The sequence below is a fragment of the Echiichthys vipera genome, assembly GCF_963691815.1.
Source record: "Echiichthys vipera genome assembly, chromosome: 19".
NCBI lineage: Eukaryota > Metazoa > Chordata > Actinopteri > Perciformes > Trachinidae > Echiichthys > Echiichthys vipera.
The window spans coordinates 9,153,645-9,172,995 of record NC_139844.1 but is presented as its reverse complement, the minus strand read 5'-3'; the positions used below and the strand labels follow the sequence as shown (position 1 = coordinate 9,172,995).

General features: G+C 40.7%; 1 protein-coding gene across 1 annotated transcript in view; it reads left to right on the top strand.

The window, feature by feature from the left end:
* The window catches only part of fam184ab (family with sequence similarity 184 member Ab), a gene marked incomplete at both ends in the record, with an annotated part of 143,909 nt that overhangs the window by 103,962 nt on the left and 20,596 nt on the right, over positions 1-19,351 (top strand). Inside the window, 4 exons of the mRNA XM_083934711.1 lie at positions 5,911-6,064; positions 7,802-7,929; positions 15,613-15,797; positions 19,161-19,307. Of these exons, the coding sequence (XP_083790837.1) occupies positions 5,911-6,064; positions 7,802-7,929; positions 15,613-15,797; positions 19,161-19,307 (614 nt within the window). The remainder of the gene's footprint in view (positions 1-5,910; positions 6,065-7,801; positions 7,930-15,612; positions 15,798-19,160; positions 19,308-19,351) is intronic.

Below are 19,351 nucleotides of genomic sequence, written 5' to 3'. Positions count from 1 at the left end.
ATTAAGACTCTGCTCCTGGCTTTTAAATCACAGTGTAGCATAACAGACACACTTTGAAGCTACACGCCTTAAAAGCCCAAGTTCCTCCGACTCGGGTCTTTAAGTTTTCCTCGGGGTCAGGATTAAGACCTGAACTGAAGCAGCTGGATCCGTCTGCCAGAGGCCCCCGAGGGCCAGGGTCTCACTTCATGTCTTTGTGTGTTTATCCCTCCGTGTTCATCGGTATCACCCCTCTTTTTACCTAGTTAAATGGATTCAGCCACCAGCAAAGTAACAAATATTGACTGCCTGGTAATCGAATGAAGATTGAACCTCACACAAACTGCACAGAGAGGAGGGAACAACATTACAGTCAATTTGTAATTATAGCACTCGCAGCGATTAGGAGTAATTAATGTGCTCCCTTTAATTAAAGGAATAAAAGCTATGTTTTTTACTGATCCACGGCACAAAAAGAGCACTGATCAATGCCATTGATGAGGAAAGATCCGTTGTTTTTAAAACCCACTTTTTTATACTGTGACAAACATCTACTTGTAGTTTTACAAGCTGAGGGCCAGCTTTGGCCTTTAAAAGTCCTCTAAAAAGGTTGTAGGGGTGCTAGAGGTTCCTTAGCAGCCCTCAGCATCTCATACCCAAGCAAGACACTCTTTAGTGCCTGTATGAGACCCACCGGGCTTCCACTGGGTCAAACAAACACAGGCCTTTCACCCAGGAGACTCTCTTTGTGCCCATGTGAAACCAAAAATCAGCATTGACTTATTTCAACTTATGTACGTTATTAACCTACTTACATAACGTAATTAACTAATGTTACTTACAGAAGTTGCATAGCACACTTTCTTTATTTTAACCCAAATTACAGTCTTTTCCGAAACTGAGCCAAGTAGCTTTGTTGCCTAAAAATAGTGCCCAAAAAGCCCCTTAAATCTGCAGCATGGAGCATTTTAGATATCTACAAAATGAGCAGGGAGTTGCTGTAACCAAGCCCCCGCCACAGCAACTTCCTGGTTGATCCAATAGTGAAGTGCCAAAAACTGCAATTCTTTGAGTGTCCACTAGGGGCAGGTTTCATAATAGAGCAGTTTCTCATTGCCCCCATGTTAAACAGGCCAATTTCACCGCATAATTAAACCTGTTTAAGGCCTGGAACAAAAAAACATTCTAGTCTGTATGTTTCAGTCATATCTCCATGACAACACTGTGGGGGAGTGAAGTTTTATTTTATTGGAGGTTAAAGTTTATGAATAATTAGGGGCGTGGTCTCTTGAGTGACAGAGAGCTGCTGGTCCTCAGTTTTCCTCCGAGGTCTACGTCAGCCAGATGGACATGTGTCCCTCCCCCCAACTTCACATCAATGTTCCTTTTTGGTAAGACGAAGTGAGGCCGAGTCAAAGTCTGACAAGATGGCGACGGACACCGACATGTATGCTACGTCCATTTTTCAAACAGTCTATGGTTGTAACAGATGGATATCCAGTTTGTAAAGTGTGGTGTCTCGAAGTGAGAGCAAAGGGTCCAACACTTCAAATGTTTTCCAACATCTTTATGCTCAAGTCAAGGTAAATAAAAAACTAAATAAATTTTACTTATTTTAAAACCGTTTAAACTGGGATGGAGTAGTTCACAACATGTTCCCGTTTACTTCATGAACCTTGCAGGGATATGTTGTAGTTACCTGGATGTAACTTTAGTTCTATGATCTTGTGCTGAACCTGAATATTTTCAATATAAAGTAAGCTGACATGTTTTATGTGCAGGATTAAAATAATGCTTGTGTGTCTTTTACCTCCCATAGAGTCCAATAATAAATTCCCTGATTAATAAGCATGAAACAGTGATATTTCCTCTGACAATAATCATTATATTAAAATCACATATCGTGACATCCCTACTAGAGTGAGAATGTGTTTTCCTCTACAGGAAACTAACTGCAAATACTGAAATAATGCAAATTCAAATTCACACAACACAACAGGAAAGGCAAAACCAAAGGTTTACCCTGCTGATGGTTCAAAGCAGAGAACACAATCGGTGACTGATAAAGGAAAAGAGGGTGAGGGACTGGTGGGTACTTACTGTTGAGCTGATTATGAGGGTTTGGGAGCAGGTGCACAGGTGGATGTGGAGGTCAGACGGTGCTGAGTGGCAGGAAACACTGGGGACAGCTGCAAAACAGGAAGAGTTAGTCACAACAGAGAGAGAGGAGAGGCTTGTTGTGTCGGTTTTACAATGAGAACAACAGTATTATCCACCCACTCACAAAGATCTCGTCATTAATGAACTGTAACACTTTTTGTTTTAAGTGTTACCATAAAAACAGCCAGGGGGCCCCATCAAACTCAAAGAATCCGAGGCTGCCGTCCGCCAAACTCAGAGCAAGGTTCATTTGAATATTCAGGGCACTTTTTGTACCATGAGTTATTTCCCAGAGGCATTACATATTGGTGAATTAAAACGCTGTCAGCCTTCTATGAATATCATTTTAGATGTTCCTTGTTGATGGGTTGTAGTTATAATTTGTAAAATGGCATCTTCATTTTTTACTGACAGAAAAAAAAAAGGTTAAACTCAGAAGCTGTAAGAGCTTTAGTGTAATTTTGAAAATGAGATCTCAACTCTGACTACTGACGGAAATAGCTGATATGTTTTCTCCTTTGATTTTCAACATCACCTTCATTTGAGGAAGTCTGCAAAGACATTTATTATCTGTCACCTGCCTACATTGAATTAAATTAGATATTAATAATTTATCCTCAAGGGGTTCAAAGTTGGAAAATAGACACAACTGGTACGACACTGGAAATATTATAGCAGGTTATAAATTCATATAATTATATTCTATAATTGATTCTGCAGCTGAGCATCACCAAACAACCAAACACATCACCAAACACAACCACAAAGAATGATATATATGATAATTCTCTCTCTTTCTCTCTCTCTCTCTCTCTATGTATATATATGAAAATACAAGCAGGGAGATAATAATGCAAAGGGGAAGGTAAATAAAATATTTGCATAAACCAGGATTAAAGATAGATAATATTTGATTTCATGTCCTCCACGCCTGCATTGGGTTTTATTTTTATTTTTATTTTATATCCCGAGTGATATTTGTGCACTGGCCTATAACAAAAAGAGTTTTATTATATTTAAAGTGCTTTACATAAAGCATCAGAACAAAGTGTAAAAGAAAAGGACATTCAAAGTATGAGTAATGAGATTAAAAAAATAAGGAGAAAATATGAAATAGCATACATAAGATGGAAAAGAAAACGTGTAGAGGCTGTGGACAGTGGCGTAATAAATGTGTCTGTAAATGGAAGATAAAGATTGAGAGTGACTTCAGGTCAGTAAAGTTAGTGCAGGCGTAGACACAGGTGTGGCAGAGAAAACCTTCTTCTCAACTTCACTGAAAAATTGCCATTGGCTCCAGCAGTCACATCCATAACCCTTCCTATCCTTACATGCTAAATGGTAAATGGGCTGCATTTACAGACACTTTTCGACCTTAGAGGACAAATCTCCTCACACGCACTCACACACTGATGGTGGTGATGCAGCCATGCAAGGCGCTGTCCTGCCTATCTGGAACAACTTGGTGTTTTGTGTATTGCCAAATGTCAACACATATGTTTAAAAGTCGTTGCCAGGCTGCAACCCGACATCAGCCTTTGGTTGCCAAAACAGAAAATATGGTTGCCACATTAGTCACCTTATCTTTTGAGTAATTTAGAGTCCATGCAGTTGGGTGGCCCGGTGGCTCAGTGGTAGAGCAGGTGTCCCACAAACAGAGGCTAAAAGACCTTGTCGCAGCGGCCCGGGTTCGGCTTAGAGCTACGGCCCTTTGCTCGAGTCATCCCCTCCCTCTCCCCCCGTTTCCTGTCAGTCTTCAGCTGTACTATGTAATAAAGACATAAAAAGGCCTAAATAATAATAAAAAAAAGTCTATGCAGTTACATGTCAGCCTAACAATCAAAGTGTGAAATAAAATACCCTCAAATTTACAAATTTCCTTTTTGTTCTGTTTTTCGTTCAGGTTCATCTGGTTTTATGTCAGTTAAATAAATTTGCACATTTGTTTACAATGTTGACGGTTTAGTGGAACTTTTCCCCCCATGGGAAGACAAAGGTAATTTTCTTCAACGTTCTCTAAAACCTGTGCACACATAAACATACCAACACGCATTTTGACTGTCACAGCAATGTCAGTGTCAACCTGGCAACTGAATCTGTGGAGCTGTGCTCACTCGAGGACCCTTGCAGACAGGAGGAGCGGGGCACCGACCTGCCAACCTTGTGATTTCTGTATCTTTACATTAGGTATCGCTGTTATCAATTCTCAAAAACTGTCACCTAGTAAAGAGTAAAACTGGCTGTTAATCATCAAATGTAATTTTGGTCTCACATTTTTTGCCAACAAGACAGCTGACGGCAACTTTGTCAGATTGATGAGCTCACTGGGAAAAGACACTTGACACAACCAACTGTTGGTCGAGTTGACAGAAACGTTGAAAGTGTTTTCTCAAAAGTAAAACCATATTTCCGATAAACACTCATCACATCAACAAGAGCTCTTTCTGCCAGAGTAAACGATCGACTGCCAGCAGTGTGAGTGTGTGAGTGTGTGAGTGTGTGTTTGTGTGTGTGTGTGTGTGTGTGTGTGTGTGTGTGTGTGTGTGTGTGTGTGTGTGTGGCAGCCCTCCAGTCAGCAGTGCTGATGCTAATACTGTGTATATAAGTGCTTGTTTTCTTTGCTAACATTCTAACATGTTGTTGCGGTTTCGTTGTTTGTTAAAGTCTTGTAATGAAGCCAACCCTGATCAACAACAGCTTGATGAAAATAACTGAACACTATTTAATTAGTTTAATAAAAATGCAATGAAGAAAACGGAGGAAACAAATGTTTTTGTTTTAATAAGAGAAATCATTTAGACTCCTGTTGTGAAAACTAAAATTCCTAATGGACCAAACTCGTTTTACTGCACCTTTGGTATCAAAAATACCAATTCCAAAAACTCTGTTGGGATGTCCATCATTTGTTTTCAAGCTCTGTATCTGAACTTGTAACCCAACTCCAATATAACTTTGTTGAATTGTCTCCGCATGTTGTATGTGTCGTGACTTTGAGCCTCTGTCTAAGACCTAATAGACCCATATAAAATCTAACTTCAGATGAACTACCTATTTTTCAGCAGCCATCATTATGCTCGGTGTATTTGAGTAAGTCATGTTGAACTAAATATCTGTTTTATAAAAGTTACATTTCATTGAAGGTCGTTCTGAACAGGAAACCATTTGAAACCTTTATAGGATTTTTTCTTTCTGGGACACAAAGTGAAAGATGACTTTACCTATTTATCTCAAAATCTGCTGCGGAAAAAGAGATCATTGTGAATATTTGAATGCATTTGGACAGTGAGGTGTCTTTATCTTATTCATTCTGTCTTTGAATCGATTTCTGTCACGGTCGAGGTCGTTCCGCACAGCAAACCTTTTTAAAAAAGTATTTTCTATTACGAGGGGCACTTGATATAAGAGGTGATCCTCTCTCTACTTGTCTCACAAACTGTGCCATAGAACAAGTAGTCACATTTTTCTTCAGTTTCTCTTTTACAGGACATAAATTGATGCTAAAATACTTCCCTATCTAACCTTGCTTCCCTTTTCTCTCCCACTCCATCACTTTCTGCTATATCTTGAACTTTTCATCAACAAATCTTTCTCTCCCTCTCTTTTACACTCCCTTGATTCCTTCCCACTCTCTCCCTCTGGACTTCCCACTTTCTGTTTACCTCTCTCTTCCCACTTTTCTGCACCTCTCTTTGTTCCTCTCTGTTATCCTCCCTCACCCTCCCCTGTTCCCCCACCTCCTACCACCACCACCCCCTCTCATCTCTCCATCAGGAGTTGGAGGAACGTCTCCGCCACCATCACCATGGAGAGCTGCAGTCTCTCAGAGAGGCTCACCGCCAGAGCATCGAGACGCTCAAACAGCAGTCGGAACAAGAGCTGCAAACGCTCCGCTTTGAACTGGAGGACGAGGGCAAAGCCATGCTGGGTAAAGTCTAAAATTGCTTGTAAATGCCCAGAATTGATTACTGAAAAACAATACCTCTGTCATTTTTATGTAGTAAATAGTGATATAAGACTGGTACATTGAGATGCAAACACAAGTACACATTCGGCCAAATGCAGTTGGAATTCAAGAAAGTACACATCACAAGCAATGAAAAAAGTGCAGAGATCTTTTTCTTAAGTACGACAGTATAGAAATACGCTGTTACAAGTGAAAAAAATCCTGCATTCAAACTGGGACTACAAGGTCCCATGTTTTTCAAATTGAGATTTGCAGGTCTAGTTTGATCATAAAACACAGCCTGTGACGGCTTTAAATGAGCCATCAGGACCTCCATACTGTTGTGTGGTCACAAATATTCTATATTCCATTCAGACCATCTCACGTTTGAAATGTTTATTGCAGCAGCAGAAGGCAAACTCCCACCACATTACCTCATCACTCCCTGCAGATAGTTTACATGAGATGCTGGGGAGTGATGATTAAATACTTCCCCACGGGAGCCTGTAGGGGTATGCTGGGGTGGTGGTGATGGTAGTGGTGGTGGTGATGGTGGTGGTGGGACTGAAAGATCACACTGGTGCAGACAAGACAGGGGGATACATGGGAGATTTGCACAGCTTAAACAGAGAAATTAGGAGGGTGTGTTTATGGAAGATGATATGAAGTGAGGTATGTGCCGTGAGTAAAACCTGGAAATGCTGACCCATCAGAGCAGACTGGGCTTTTTCAGGTGGGGATCTTAAAGAGACGAGTGTCTCAGACAGAGAGTGAATACAGGTATATTCTGACGGACAGAAGGAGAACAATAATGTGTATTTTTGAACATTAAAGCATGTAAACATGTTGTGATAGAAACCAAAAAACACAAAAATGTCCCCTTTAAGCAAAAGGGTCGGCGTCAAAATATTTTTAAAGACCCAAAAGTAAAAGTACTCATTATCATAATGACCCATTACATTATTGGATTATAATCACTGATGCATTCATGTGTTCATCACTTTAGTGTTGCAGCTGTCTGTGTTGTTACATACAGTATGATGGGATGTAGCACCAACAGTTAAAACATTGAGAACATCAGCAGAAAGTCTAAGACAGACCTAAAGCCAATCTCAATCTGAGCCAGTTTGCAGTGCGAGCACTCCAGTACTGTGCTGTGATAAATGTTCTTCCATTAACCTTCATGTCACGGCCCTGACACTGGAGAGCTGCTCCCATCTGTCTCTCACTGCCCAAGTCCTGACATCCTTTTATTACCTCTTTTACTCGTTATATGGCTTACTCTCCATCTTCTCCTCATGCATGAATGTGTGTGAAGATTATGTGTTTTTCCTATTCCATATTTCCTCTTTCACTGCTGTATTTCTTTATTCTGACATCATGAAGTCGTCTAACATTCAAGTAGAAAGCTAATAACAGCGTGCGTTCCCTCTCTTTATGCTTTGGTTGTTCATTGGAGTGAGGATTAAAGACCACTTGGGTATAATAAGCCGAAGCACTCTGCTTTATGTGCAAAATAAAATAAAAAACGTTGTTTATTTATTTTGAGATAAAAATGCCTTTGCTTCTAATGAGAACTTTTTTGCAAGCAGGCGTAAGGTTGGAGGAAGCTTTTTTCCCAGATAAAATCACTGAGGGTGAAAAAAGCTTTGTTTCCACGTGTGATGTGTTCTGTACAATAAAAAAAATGACTTCCTGTGTCCCTTTTTCTTCCATCAGCCTCTCTGCGGTCAGAGTTGAACCACATCCACGCCTCAGCCATTGAACACCTGAGACAAACCCACCAACAGGAGTCGGCTGTAGCCAAGGCGGAGCTGGAGAAAACCCTGGAGAACAACCGGATACAGGTAGGACACAGGTTTATCATGGGAGCATCATGGAGGGACTTAATAAACAGCTGCACACATAACTACCATGTCTTTAGAGTTGATTATAATACTCTGTGGACTGCCTTAAAACAAAGACACTGTGATGAGTGTGTCAACACCATCTTTCACACTACTACTATTTCTACTAACACATTAACCCACAGCCTCCAAGGAAGCTATTCTAGTGAGAAACACAGGAAGAGAACTCTGCTTATTGTAGGATTTACTCATAAGAAATGTATAAAGCCGTTTTCATTTAAATTTTTGTTTGGAATAAAGCTGCTGATATTTTAATGGACATTTTTGTAGCTTATAATTCAGATCATAGGATTGGCAGCACGGTTGTGTGGTGGTTAGCACTGTCGCCTCACAACAAGAGGATTTCTGGTTCGAAACCCAGCTGGGGCCCTTTTGTGTGGAGTTTGCATGTTCTCCCCGTGTCTGCGTGGGTTTTCTCCGGGTTCTCCAGCTTCCTCCCACAGTCCAAAGACATGCATGTGTTAGGTTAACTGATAACTCTAAATTGCCCGTAGGTGTGAATGTTAGTGTGAGTGGTTGTCTGTCTGTGTCTGTCTCTATGTGCCCTGTGATAGACTGGCGTCCTGTCCAGGATGTACCCCGCCTCACTCCCAATGTCAGTTCGGCTCCAGCCCCCCGCTACCCTGTTAGGGACAAGCGGTTGAAGATGATGGATGATGACGAAATCATAAGATTTTTTGTTGATTTAACGGTTTCATACTTAATAGTTTCCTGTGACTGCTTCACAATACAAGTCACCCCACGTCTAGCCAGTTGAATGCTTTTACCCCACGTTGACAGCAAACGTCACATCAGCGTCACGCTCGCATGCCAACAGTGTTCATGCAGCACTGAAGCAACTGTCTGCTGTATACCGGTCCGTCGAACAGCAGGGCAGAGAGGTGGTAAATGTACAGTGTAGGCTACAGTTTGCTAGAGGATAAACACTGCAGCTCCTCAGTGTCCCCGTGTCTTAGCTCCCAGGTGCTGGGCAGAAGTGAAGGCAGAGTTTGTGGGGTTAAACCAGAGCAGAGGGTGCTGCTCCCTGGCTCACCTGGCTCAACTCTGTTCTGGCCAGGTAGCAAAATGGAGATAAATATATTTATTTTGCCATTTTATTGGGCATCAGGTTTGCAGCCGTGAGACGCGAGCCTGCATGGAGCCGGTGCACACAGCTGCATTGCTCAAAATGAGAGCGTTTCTTATGCAAAAAATACATCTGAAATGCTTGCATTCTAGAAAAGAAGCAGAGGTACAATATGTTCAGTTGTAAAGATCGAACAGGCCACATAACACGGGTGAAAGGAATTAACCTAATCATTGAGGAGAGATTTTGCCTTGATGCATCTTTGCAATCGACTAACTGGAGTAACTCAATTAATTGTTTTAGCCCTAGTTTGAATCCAGTGCGATAATGGTGGACGCCGCCACTATAAAGCTACCATACGGAGAGGTTTTTCAGGGTTTTTTAAATTTGTTTTTAATGTATATCTGTGGTGGGTGTCACAAAAATTAGATAGCCAACGTGCCTCACAAACCACACACACACGCACACATGCACACTCACACACACACACACACACACACACACACACACACACACACACACACCACACAGCAGGCTACCCTTTTACCATCTCTTGTAAATCTTACTAATTACCCCCAGCACCACAAGTTCCTCTCTTGTCAGCTTAGGTTACAGATGTTCCAGCAGAGAAGCACAGCTGGCTGTCTTCAGCACCCCTCAGACTCCACCATCAGTCCCTCTCATCCTTAGTTGCCAAGGCAATAGGGAGTCAATAAAGGCTAATAGCCTTACAGTCTGAACTGCCTGTCAGTCACAAGGCTGCAGCAAGTACAGTGGAAACAGATTTTAGTCTCCTGCAGCACACAAGCTTCTTCTTGACGCCCAAGTAGATTCACATTGTTATTTATTTCTGTAATTTTACAACCAGAACGTCTTATATTTGTATATGATTGGTTCATGTTAAAATGCTGCATGTATGATGTTTACATGTATTCTATGTTTACAAGCCGGACCCTAATGGCACATAACAGACGGGGAGGAAGAGACTGATAATGTACGGTGTGTGTGTCTCCCTGGAGACACTTAACCCGTTTGATCTAACAGTGCTGTCTGATCAACTATCACAACGTCAGCATCTCTTGACATCCATTATCTATTCTGTTCTATTTCCACGCTATAGTTCTATTTTTTATTTCGTTTTTAGTGTTTTTGACAAAGAGCATCTTTCTGTTTGAACTTAAAATTATTTTTAAAAAGAAAATCAATATAAGTATCTTAAAAGTGCTGTCATTTTCTCTTACGACTCTTTGTCTCAGCCCATCATCTCAATATTTCACCGTTCTTTCCCTCTCCTCTCTTTCTGTTTTTGCATTTAAAGTGCAGTGGTGATTTGGATCCAGTTGTTTATTAATGGGTAGACCTGACAGGGGTGAAGATACCTTACTAATACTTCTCCAGTTACTATTAAGCCTTCTGGTGCCATTCACTGCAGTAACACGGCCGGCTGAAAATTGCTGTTTCCCTTAAGGCCCAGATAAGACGAAGACGATCTAGAAAGGAAGCGCAAAAGTGCCGTTGCGTTCTCACTTTTTATTCCGTGCTTAGACGAGTGTGGTATTTTATGAAGAACCTGTATCATACTAATTAATTTTATAATATCCTATATCCTGTACTTGATGGATCATCTTTAATGCATTTTTCCATTTTCAGCCATTCAGGAAATCCCGCCCTAATTCAGTCCAGGGATCCAGCCAGCTAATGTCCTCGTCTGATAAATATTTGAATAACTTTCTTTATTTTTCAAAGACGAGAATAGAAAGGATGGCTTCCAAAAGAGCCCAAAAACTAAAGTGGTGCACATATTCTCCTTTTACAGTGCTGTTTGCTTATTTAACAAAGCTGTTGAGAGAGAAGGGGGAGAGCAGAAAGTGATGACAGAGTGATAGACACAGAGCGAGGCATTAAACCAGCCCACGGTCAACACCAGCGGGTTTTATCTCACCAGTCATCTGCCATGAAAGTGAACATCAAACAGAAATATCTGCTGTAATTTGATTTGAAAAAAGATCTTTAATGCACCAAAATGCATTTTGCATGCTGACATATTCCTCCTCTTCCTGTTCTTTGTGTGCCTTCACTCTCTACAGAATGAAGCCAGGAATTTGACGAGATGGGGAGTGAAATTATTAAATGAATCATTAAAGATTAATCTGCCCTGTCCTCATTGTGTTTAATTGCACCGCCACATTTATGGACAGCAAAAATTAGCCAATGACATTAAATTAAAGATGTTGAGGCCGACAGACTCGGATAGAGACAGATAGGGACACAGGGGGGTGTGACCATGAGGCTATTATACAAGATTATGGCTTTTGGATATATGAACTCAGCTCTTGGCACAAACTGGTATAGAGGCAAGTGGAATGAGATTTTTGCAGAGTCGACAATAACCTGACAATATTTAATCTGATTCTGATGGAGTTAAGTGGTCCTCGACTGGGATTCTTTGCCTCTTCATTCAAAGTCTCTAATCATAATGATCAATTTGGCAAACAGGGCCCACTCTGCTTCCCGTAATGATGTGGGCTTTAACGTTGAACTTGGCAGCTTTGCTTGTTGATGGCTGCTGGATCCTAATGACAAGACAAAGCTGTATCATTTAAAGTGGTTTCATTTAAATAATGTCAGCAAAAAACAAACTTATTTGCAGGTGGACAGGATCAGAAACTCTCACTTTAGTTTTTACATATTCCTGCTGACAAACACACAAACTACAGACCATCTCGTAATCACACCACTGACACCAAATCAGGCCAGGAACGTAAACTGGTGCAGCCAAAGCCTCTTTCCTACTTTCTACCCTCTTACCTCTGCCACCCTTGCTCGGACCACCCATCTCGGCCTTCATTCCGTAAAGTTGGATGACTGCGTCTTGCACGGTTGTGACACTATCATGGTGACAAAATCTGGACACAGACATATAAACTCCTAGAAAAATACTCAAAACCACCTGTGTGGTTGTTCACTCTACTGTAGATGTCTGCAGGATACCATTTTTCCACTATGACACAGACTCACATGGTGAAAACAATACAAACAACGCTGACACGGCTGGTAACAAACAGACAAACCGAGCCAAAACCATGACCTCCTCGGTGGAAGTGACCAATCCTTCGGTTTCTTCCCAGTAAAATAACGTCTTATTTTCAGTGTCTGGTTTTGGTAAAAGGGGCAGACTCTCTTTCTTCCATCTTTTTTTGCACTTTTGGGATTGACATTTCCCTTTATAATCTGATGTGTGGAGAAATAATCGTGTCCTAAGGTATAAGGTTAGTCTGTCTGTGGTCCCAATCCCTACTGGTTCTGAGTGCTGAAGAAGAGGAGAGAGGAAGTTTTATGAAACATTTCCCAGACAGGAGCAAATTGTGTTTTTGTCTGGGACTATTTTCAGCCGGGGATTAATACACATTTGGTGCTCTAGTGCCATTGTTCATCATAATTAAGGAACATGTCACCCACTGCAACAGTGCAGCTGTTTTTAATAGTTTTTAAACAACAATGGAGCTCTAATAGGAAGGAATAAGATAAGCACATATCAGGCTGAAGTTATATATCTGAGGGATCTAGAGGGACCAATTCATAGTTGCTGTTTTATGGGATTTGTCGGCAATAGAAAAGATGAAATATTGCCAGCTTTATCCTTTACACTGGATGAGATTGTATTCTTCCTCACAGTAATGAAAAAAACTTGTAAACATCCCATATTATGCTCATTTTAAGGTTCTACTAGAACATATTTACATGTTTTATTTTTCAAAAAACACATTTTTCTTATCCTATCTCTCCTGTATTCACCCTCTGCCAGGCTTTGAAACTTTCATAGCATTTATATAAGACCTGGACTGTCTTAATAATATTTATGATAACAAAAAGACATTGGCTGATATTTTAAGGAGCTTATAATCCATAATGTTCAGTGAAGGCTGAGGAGTAGTGACAGCATCCTTATTAAAGTGGATTCATTGTGAAGTCAGGCAGGTTACGTGATGTTTTCTCATGTTTGATTGAACCTACACGTTGTTCACTTGTACCCCGTTGAGACAAACACTTGTTCATTTTCTCACTTTGAAATCTCGACTAATGAAAGCCAGCTCTGGTGTCGCCGTGGAGGTCCGGAGAAATGAGCAGCTCCGCGGGGGGTCGTGAGTACTTTGGATAGTCGTGGACGTCATTCAGAACTGGGATAATTCATAACTGAGTGATTCAGACGAGCCCCTGCGTTCATTTTTGTCATATTTGTGAATGAGCAGAAAGAATAGTTGGTCTGAACCAGAGTTATTAAAGTTTGTAAGTTTCACTAGCTCTAGCTCTTTTATTTTGGATTTGATTTCAGGAGCTCATATGTATTTTTATTTTAAGGAATATACTACTCTTTTAGTGGGGTTTTTTCTTAGTATTATGAGGGAAGCTGTGTTATATTAGCCAATGGCGAATGTGTATTAGTCTTAAATCTCAGTTCGATTTCGATTTCCAACGGTTATCAGCTGTGCATACCTACACAGCTCTGGATGCAATTTGGACCCACGACCAAGCAATGAAATGCCTTAGCGCTTAGCGACACATGCAAGTTAAGGCGGTCCTCGGTCCGTTTTAAAGCAGGAAAGAGTCACAAACTTGTCAAATAACAACAGTACACTAAAATGTCATTTTAGGTAAGAAATAGGTAAAACAGTAACAGAATCTTGATCCATATTTTTGTTCGGCAGCTAACCACGACGCTCCTGTCAGTCTTTGTCTTAAACATGCCCCATGTGAGATAAACGGTTGGGATTGGTCCGCCAATGGCCCGGACACTTTTAAATCTGTCAGACTGGGAAAGTGAGTAGGTTTATCTGCCGGAGCAAATGAAACACAAGCAGCAACACAGCTGCTGAAAATAAAGTAGGATGAAAGACGTCAAATAGGAATACGAGGTTTTGCAACAGACAACGTCAGCTACGTTTGTACTGCCGCCACCTTCTGGAACTATTACTGCGTCATCAGGAAGTCAAACAGAGCAGGACAAAGCTTTGTTACTGCCTCTTGTAGTTTCCGTTCCCTTTAATAACCCTGGCTGGTCCTCACTTGCTTCATTTTACAGCAGGCAGCTTTGCATGTATCACCAACACTGCAACACTCCCTCTTTACACATGAATACAAATGAAAGGTCTAAGAGATGTCATAGCCTTTTCTCAAGAGCCCCTTAAGTAATAAAATCAAGTAAATACATATTATAATTCACAAAGGAACCATACAGCACTCAGTGTTTCAGAGACGACACATGGGTATTTATGATTACAATCCACCTTTGCACAGTGAATGATAATGATTATTACCATTCACTGTCATTTCATTCATTAACACTCATTGTCAGTTCACCAGTATTTAACAGCCAGCGTGGAGCTTTGACTCACTCATTGTTGATTAATCATCTCATGTAATTATAGGCCTTGTTTGTGTTGTCAGTAAGAAACTGTAGAAAGTGATTAAACACGTTTCAAACACTGAACTCAACAACTTTTTTAGTTTGAGTCCCAGTTTATTTGTTGTGTTTCACAATACAAGTGGAGAATGTAGTCAAAATCTGACCAGCTTATTATCGTTTAGCAACTTCTTTCAATTGAATTCCCAAATTCATTCCCATAAGACTAGACTGGCCGACTCTCTCCACCTTCCATTCTACAAAACAAAACAAAAAAAGAGAATGTTTAAAGGAAATTGTCTGCACATTTAGTTCATGATGTCCAATTATTTCTTGATGTTTACTCTTATATATTTGTGTTTCTTCTTAAGTTGAGGGAAAGTCCCTTGTATAACCCTGTGGCTTCTTGACCTTTGCTGACATTCTTTTTGTTTTCATTATCTGGATCACATGTGTACATATACATGTACATATCTACACATGTGCAATGTAATCAAACACACGCTTGCGCTGTTGGTCCAACTCTACAAATCAAAAAGGCTGTAACTTGTGATTATGTTCAAATTTTGTTCTCCCACATTTATATATAGGTAGAATTTTACATACAAAATAAAACATTTACCAAGAAACAGATTTCTTCGTTGCATGAAGAAAGGTTCAGCTGTATTCAACATCCATGGTCTCATCAGTTCTTTCCTGTCCTAGTTTTACTTTATTAAAATGAGTGAAAGGTTTAGAAGCACTTAAAGGCTTCAAAACGCAAGAATAATCCTTCCAGTCCACTCTGTGTGTTATTACTCACAATGTCTCACAGTTCTGTAAAAGCACTAAAACACTGCTCAGACCAACAAGTGCTGTTTTGCTCTTTCAGTCACCATAGGCCAATGATAAAAAAAAACACAGTATAAATATGTTAAAACCAAATTTTAACATGGCTATCTCAAATAAGCTTGTGTAACTGTAATGTTACTATAATAATATGACGTGGTTCCTCTCAGAGGACATGTGAGTCTCCTGTAAGACTGTGACAAATGAGAAAAGTACATTCCTGAAGTCAAGTAGTCTAAAGAAGTGATTAAAAGTCCTTACTGGACAAATAACAATATGGGACAAGAGCTCTTTAAACCATGAGAATGAACATTGATTTCTTCCCCAGGAGCGCGAGCTGTTGGGCCGGATCACTGAGCTGCAGGAGGAGGTCTCCAGGAGGAAGAACCACATCGCTCAGGTGGACCACCAGATCCACACGCTCAACGAGAACATCAGCACTCTGACCAAAGAGCTGGAGCTCAAGGGCAAGGAGGTGCTCAAGATCCGCAGCGAAGCCAATCAGCAGATCAGGTGCGACTCAGCGCTCCCAAAAAAAACCTAAAACAACACAAAACTGAAATGAAATGAAAGCCTTGGTTCTTCACCGGAAGAAAATCTGATGATAGATAGTAACACACTCATTTTGTTTTATATATTTCAAGGTTAATTAACAATTGATCTGACAGTGCGGTGCGTTCATGTGCCTTCATTTATATTGGAAAAGTGACTCTTCATATCTTTTAAAAGCTACTCGCTGCCAAACTGATCATCTTTTTTACTTATGTCAGATACAAGACCCTAAAAAAAATATTCATGGTGACACAGTTTCACTCAGTCATATTAGACCAGTGGGTTCACAGTGCAGTCTGCTTCTTCAACACTGGTGGCGTGCTAACAGTCATCTACTGTGACTATGGATGAAGTACTTCACACAACCCTTTAAAGTTGTAATCCATAAGATTTGATGTTCTTCCTATCTATCAAATGGTGATTGAACTTACGACCCACTAATGAAAGAGCTTGTATTTGCTCCTTTGTAGAGAAATTTAACCTGAAGTGTCTGTGGACACATTCCCGCCCTAAAATCAAACATGCCGCACACTTAGTGACGCTATTCACGTCAGTCAGCAGGGGAGAACAAGAAGAAACAACAAACTAAATGAACTGAAGAAGGGCAAATAAGCAAAAAAAACAAAGTGGCCATGAGCGTGGAAAAATCACAATTACAAAATGACAAAAAGTCTTTCAAATTCAAATAAATAGCCTACGACGCTTAAGAATAACAATGATTAACGTTCAGTTTTAGATTTAGTAAAGAGGTTGCAAAGTTTTTTTAGTTACCATATCAGAAGACATCGTTCCCCTCCTGTCAATGTGGAGCATGTGAAGGTATCACGCCGCATCGCTGCAGGTGAGAGCTGCTGAGCTACTGACGTCATACAGCCGACATTTTGTTTCGCCTGCAGTTACGTCTCACCGCCGAAGAGGCCGCTAGAAACAGCGTATCTCAATCCTTACAGATTATAACTTTAATAACACATTATCCGTGACGTTTAAATGGCCTTGACACCCCGCTGCTCACACTCAACTCTCTCTGCTGCCCCGTCATAGTGCACGTTGCTGACTTTCATTGTGTTTCGGTGGTGATAGTTTGTGCAGCCCTTCTCCTCTCCACTCCTCAAATCACAGTGAGATGAAAGAGAGAGAGATAAAAGCCCAGACCAGGCCTCAATCGATCTCACAAGGTCTTTGTCTCTGTGGACCGTTGTCAGGAGCCCACTGCTTATTAGATGTGGAGGTTATTTAGGGTAGAAGCAAAATGGACTTTATAATCATGTTGTTCCCTGCGGCTTGTTATGAATTCTTTAAAGTGCTGTATGACTAATGTGGTCCAGCTGCTCATTAGCATCAATTATGGATTCACGTGTAGGTTTTTCCACATGTATGTACGTTTGATTCCTGCTCCCATGGTGCTTCATTGTGTATGGTTACTTCATGTGGTGCTAGTCTTCATATATGTGCGTCCTCTCTGGCACATTTCTCCCTCTGTTACGTAACTCCCCGTCTGAATCCTGGTCCCAGGGATAAAAATAGGCTAATAAATAAATAAAGAGGAAGCAGAGAGATAAGATGTGTGCCCCTCCGGGAGAGTTGGCCCAGTCAGAGTGAGAGGGAGACAGACATCCATGTTTCTCCTTCATCCCTCACATCCCTTTCATCGGCACATTTTCTCCTACTCATTTAATTATTCTCCTTTTTTATTCCCATATTCCATCATGCTCCTCATCCTCCTCTTTCTTTAGCTCCTTTCCTCCCGCAGCAAAAACCTTCTGCATGTGCAGATTGAACATAAGAAGAAGTATGTTGTTGCACACTTTCTGTGCACGTGTTTTACATTAGATCATGTGTACAGTACATACATGTCATACCACATTTATTTTTTATGCATTTTCTGCTGTTATTTTGTAAACACAGAAGAAGTCCTAAATCAATCTAATTACATGCATTATAATCTGGTGCCATGCAATTATGTTCTAGGAATCCATTGTGTGCGCGTTTCTCCCTTTTTCTAATCTCACCAACGTTTTCCTCTGTGGAACGATCCATTATGTCCGCTTCTCCTGGGAGAGATGGACAGAGAGAGCAGGGCTGCAGGTCCTGATTAAGTCTTAAAGGGAAATGTTACCTTTTTTAAACGTGTGTGTTATTCCTGAATGAGCCACCAAGGGCATTTTTAGTCAGTTGGTTTGATTCACTCTGTCCTAAAGCTTAAAGTGGGATGACGTATAAAAATGGGTCTAATCAGGAGGCTGACACATCAAGGGCCCAGATCCGAGTATGCACCCGGTTATGGTGGTCGAGTACGGTTCATGCGTTTCCAGGTACGGTTAGCATCAGGTAGGAAAACCAACTGTAGCAAAACACAATAGTGAATTCCGATGTAACGCTAGTAGCAGTAGCCGTCTGCGAGTAGAGTTGTAAAGGCCAGTCTCCTCCATATTCTGCATATGTGTGCAGCATATCATCCTCTCAACTGCACAGCCAAGTAGAAGGGCACACGAAAGGTTTGTTTGTGATGTTGTCTCCAAAATTAAAAAAAAGTAGGCATAATGCCAGGAAAAAACATTGGTATTGTACCTTTCTGCAAACACAAACATTTCTGAACTGCTGCAACACGTTCTCATTCCCTAGTCATCACATACCGCCCATTTTTGACGCTCCACAGTCACAGTTTAACACTCCTGGTAAATGTTGTGGGGGGATCGTACTTGGCCACAGTACGAACCGATCGTACTCTGAATGTGAAAATGCCCTAAAAACATCACATGTAACAGCCGTGGCCATCATACTTTAATATGATACCGTATTTCAGTGATCATTAAGTTTCCTTATATACAAAAAAAGCCTTATAACTAAGTACATTAACCACTTGAACATTAGTTGAGTATTTTGTATTGATGTTACATTATTGTTATTATTACTATTCTAAAAACCTTTAAAGGAGCACATTAAACATGATGCATCGTTGTACTTTAAAACAAACTATTCAAAATTGGTGACAAGCTACAACATTAAAACGCTAAACAGGTTCATTCTGCTGCCTTATGAGTACTTTTACTTTTGTTAATTAGTCATTTGAACTTATACTTTAATGTGAATGTAAATATTTTATCTATGACTCACTTCAAATGCAGTAGCTTTACATTATTGAATTACTACTTTTATCTTTTAATTGAATACTTATTCCACCAGTGGCTGTTATTTTAGAGTGAATTATCTGTTATACCACGGCATTTGTTCTGTTTTACCAGAATCATGTTTGAAGTCTCCTGCTGAGTGATTTTACGAGGCACTTAGAAACTCACCCGTCCACTCTTCTCTCTCTCTCCCCAGGGCTCATGAACAAGAGTTAACAAAGAGGCACGAGAGGGAGCTCGCCGAAATGAGCGCCGTCCACAGCAGAGAGACACAGAACATGCTGTCGGACTTCAACAAAGCCCAGGAAGTGCTCAAAGACAAGATCTCCGCCCTCCAGATACTGTATGTACACATTGCAAAACACTCTGTGTGCTTGTGCCTTCAAA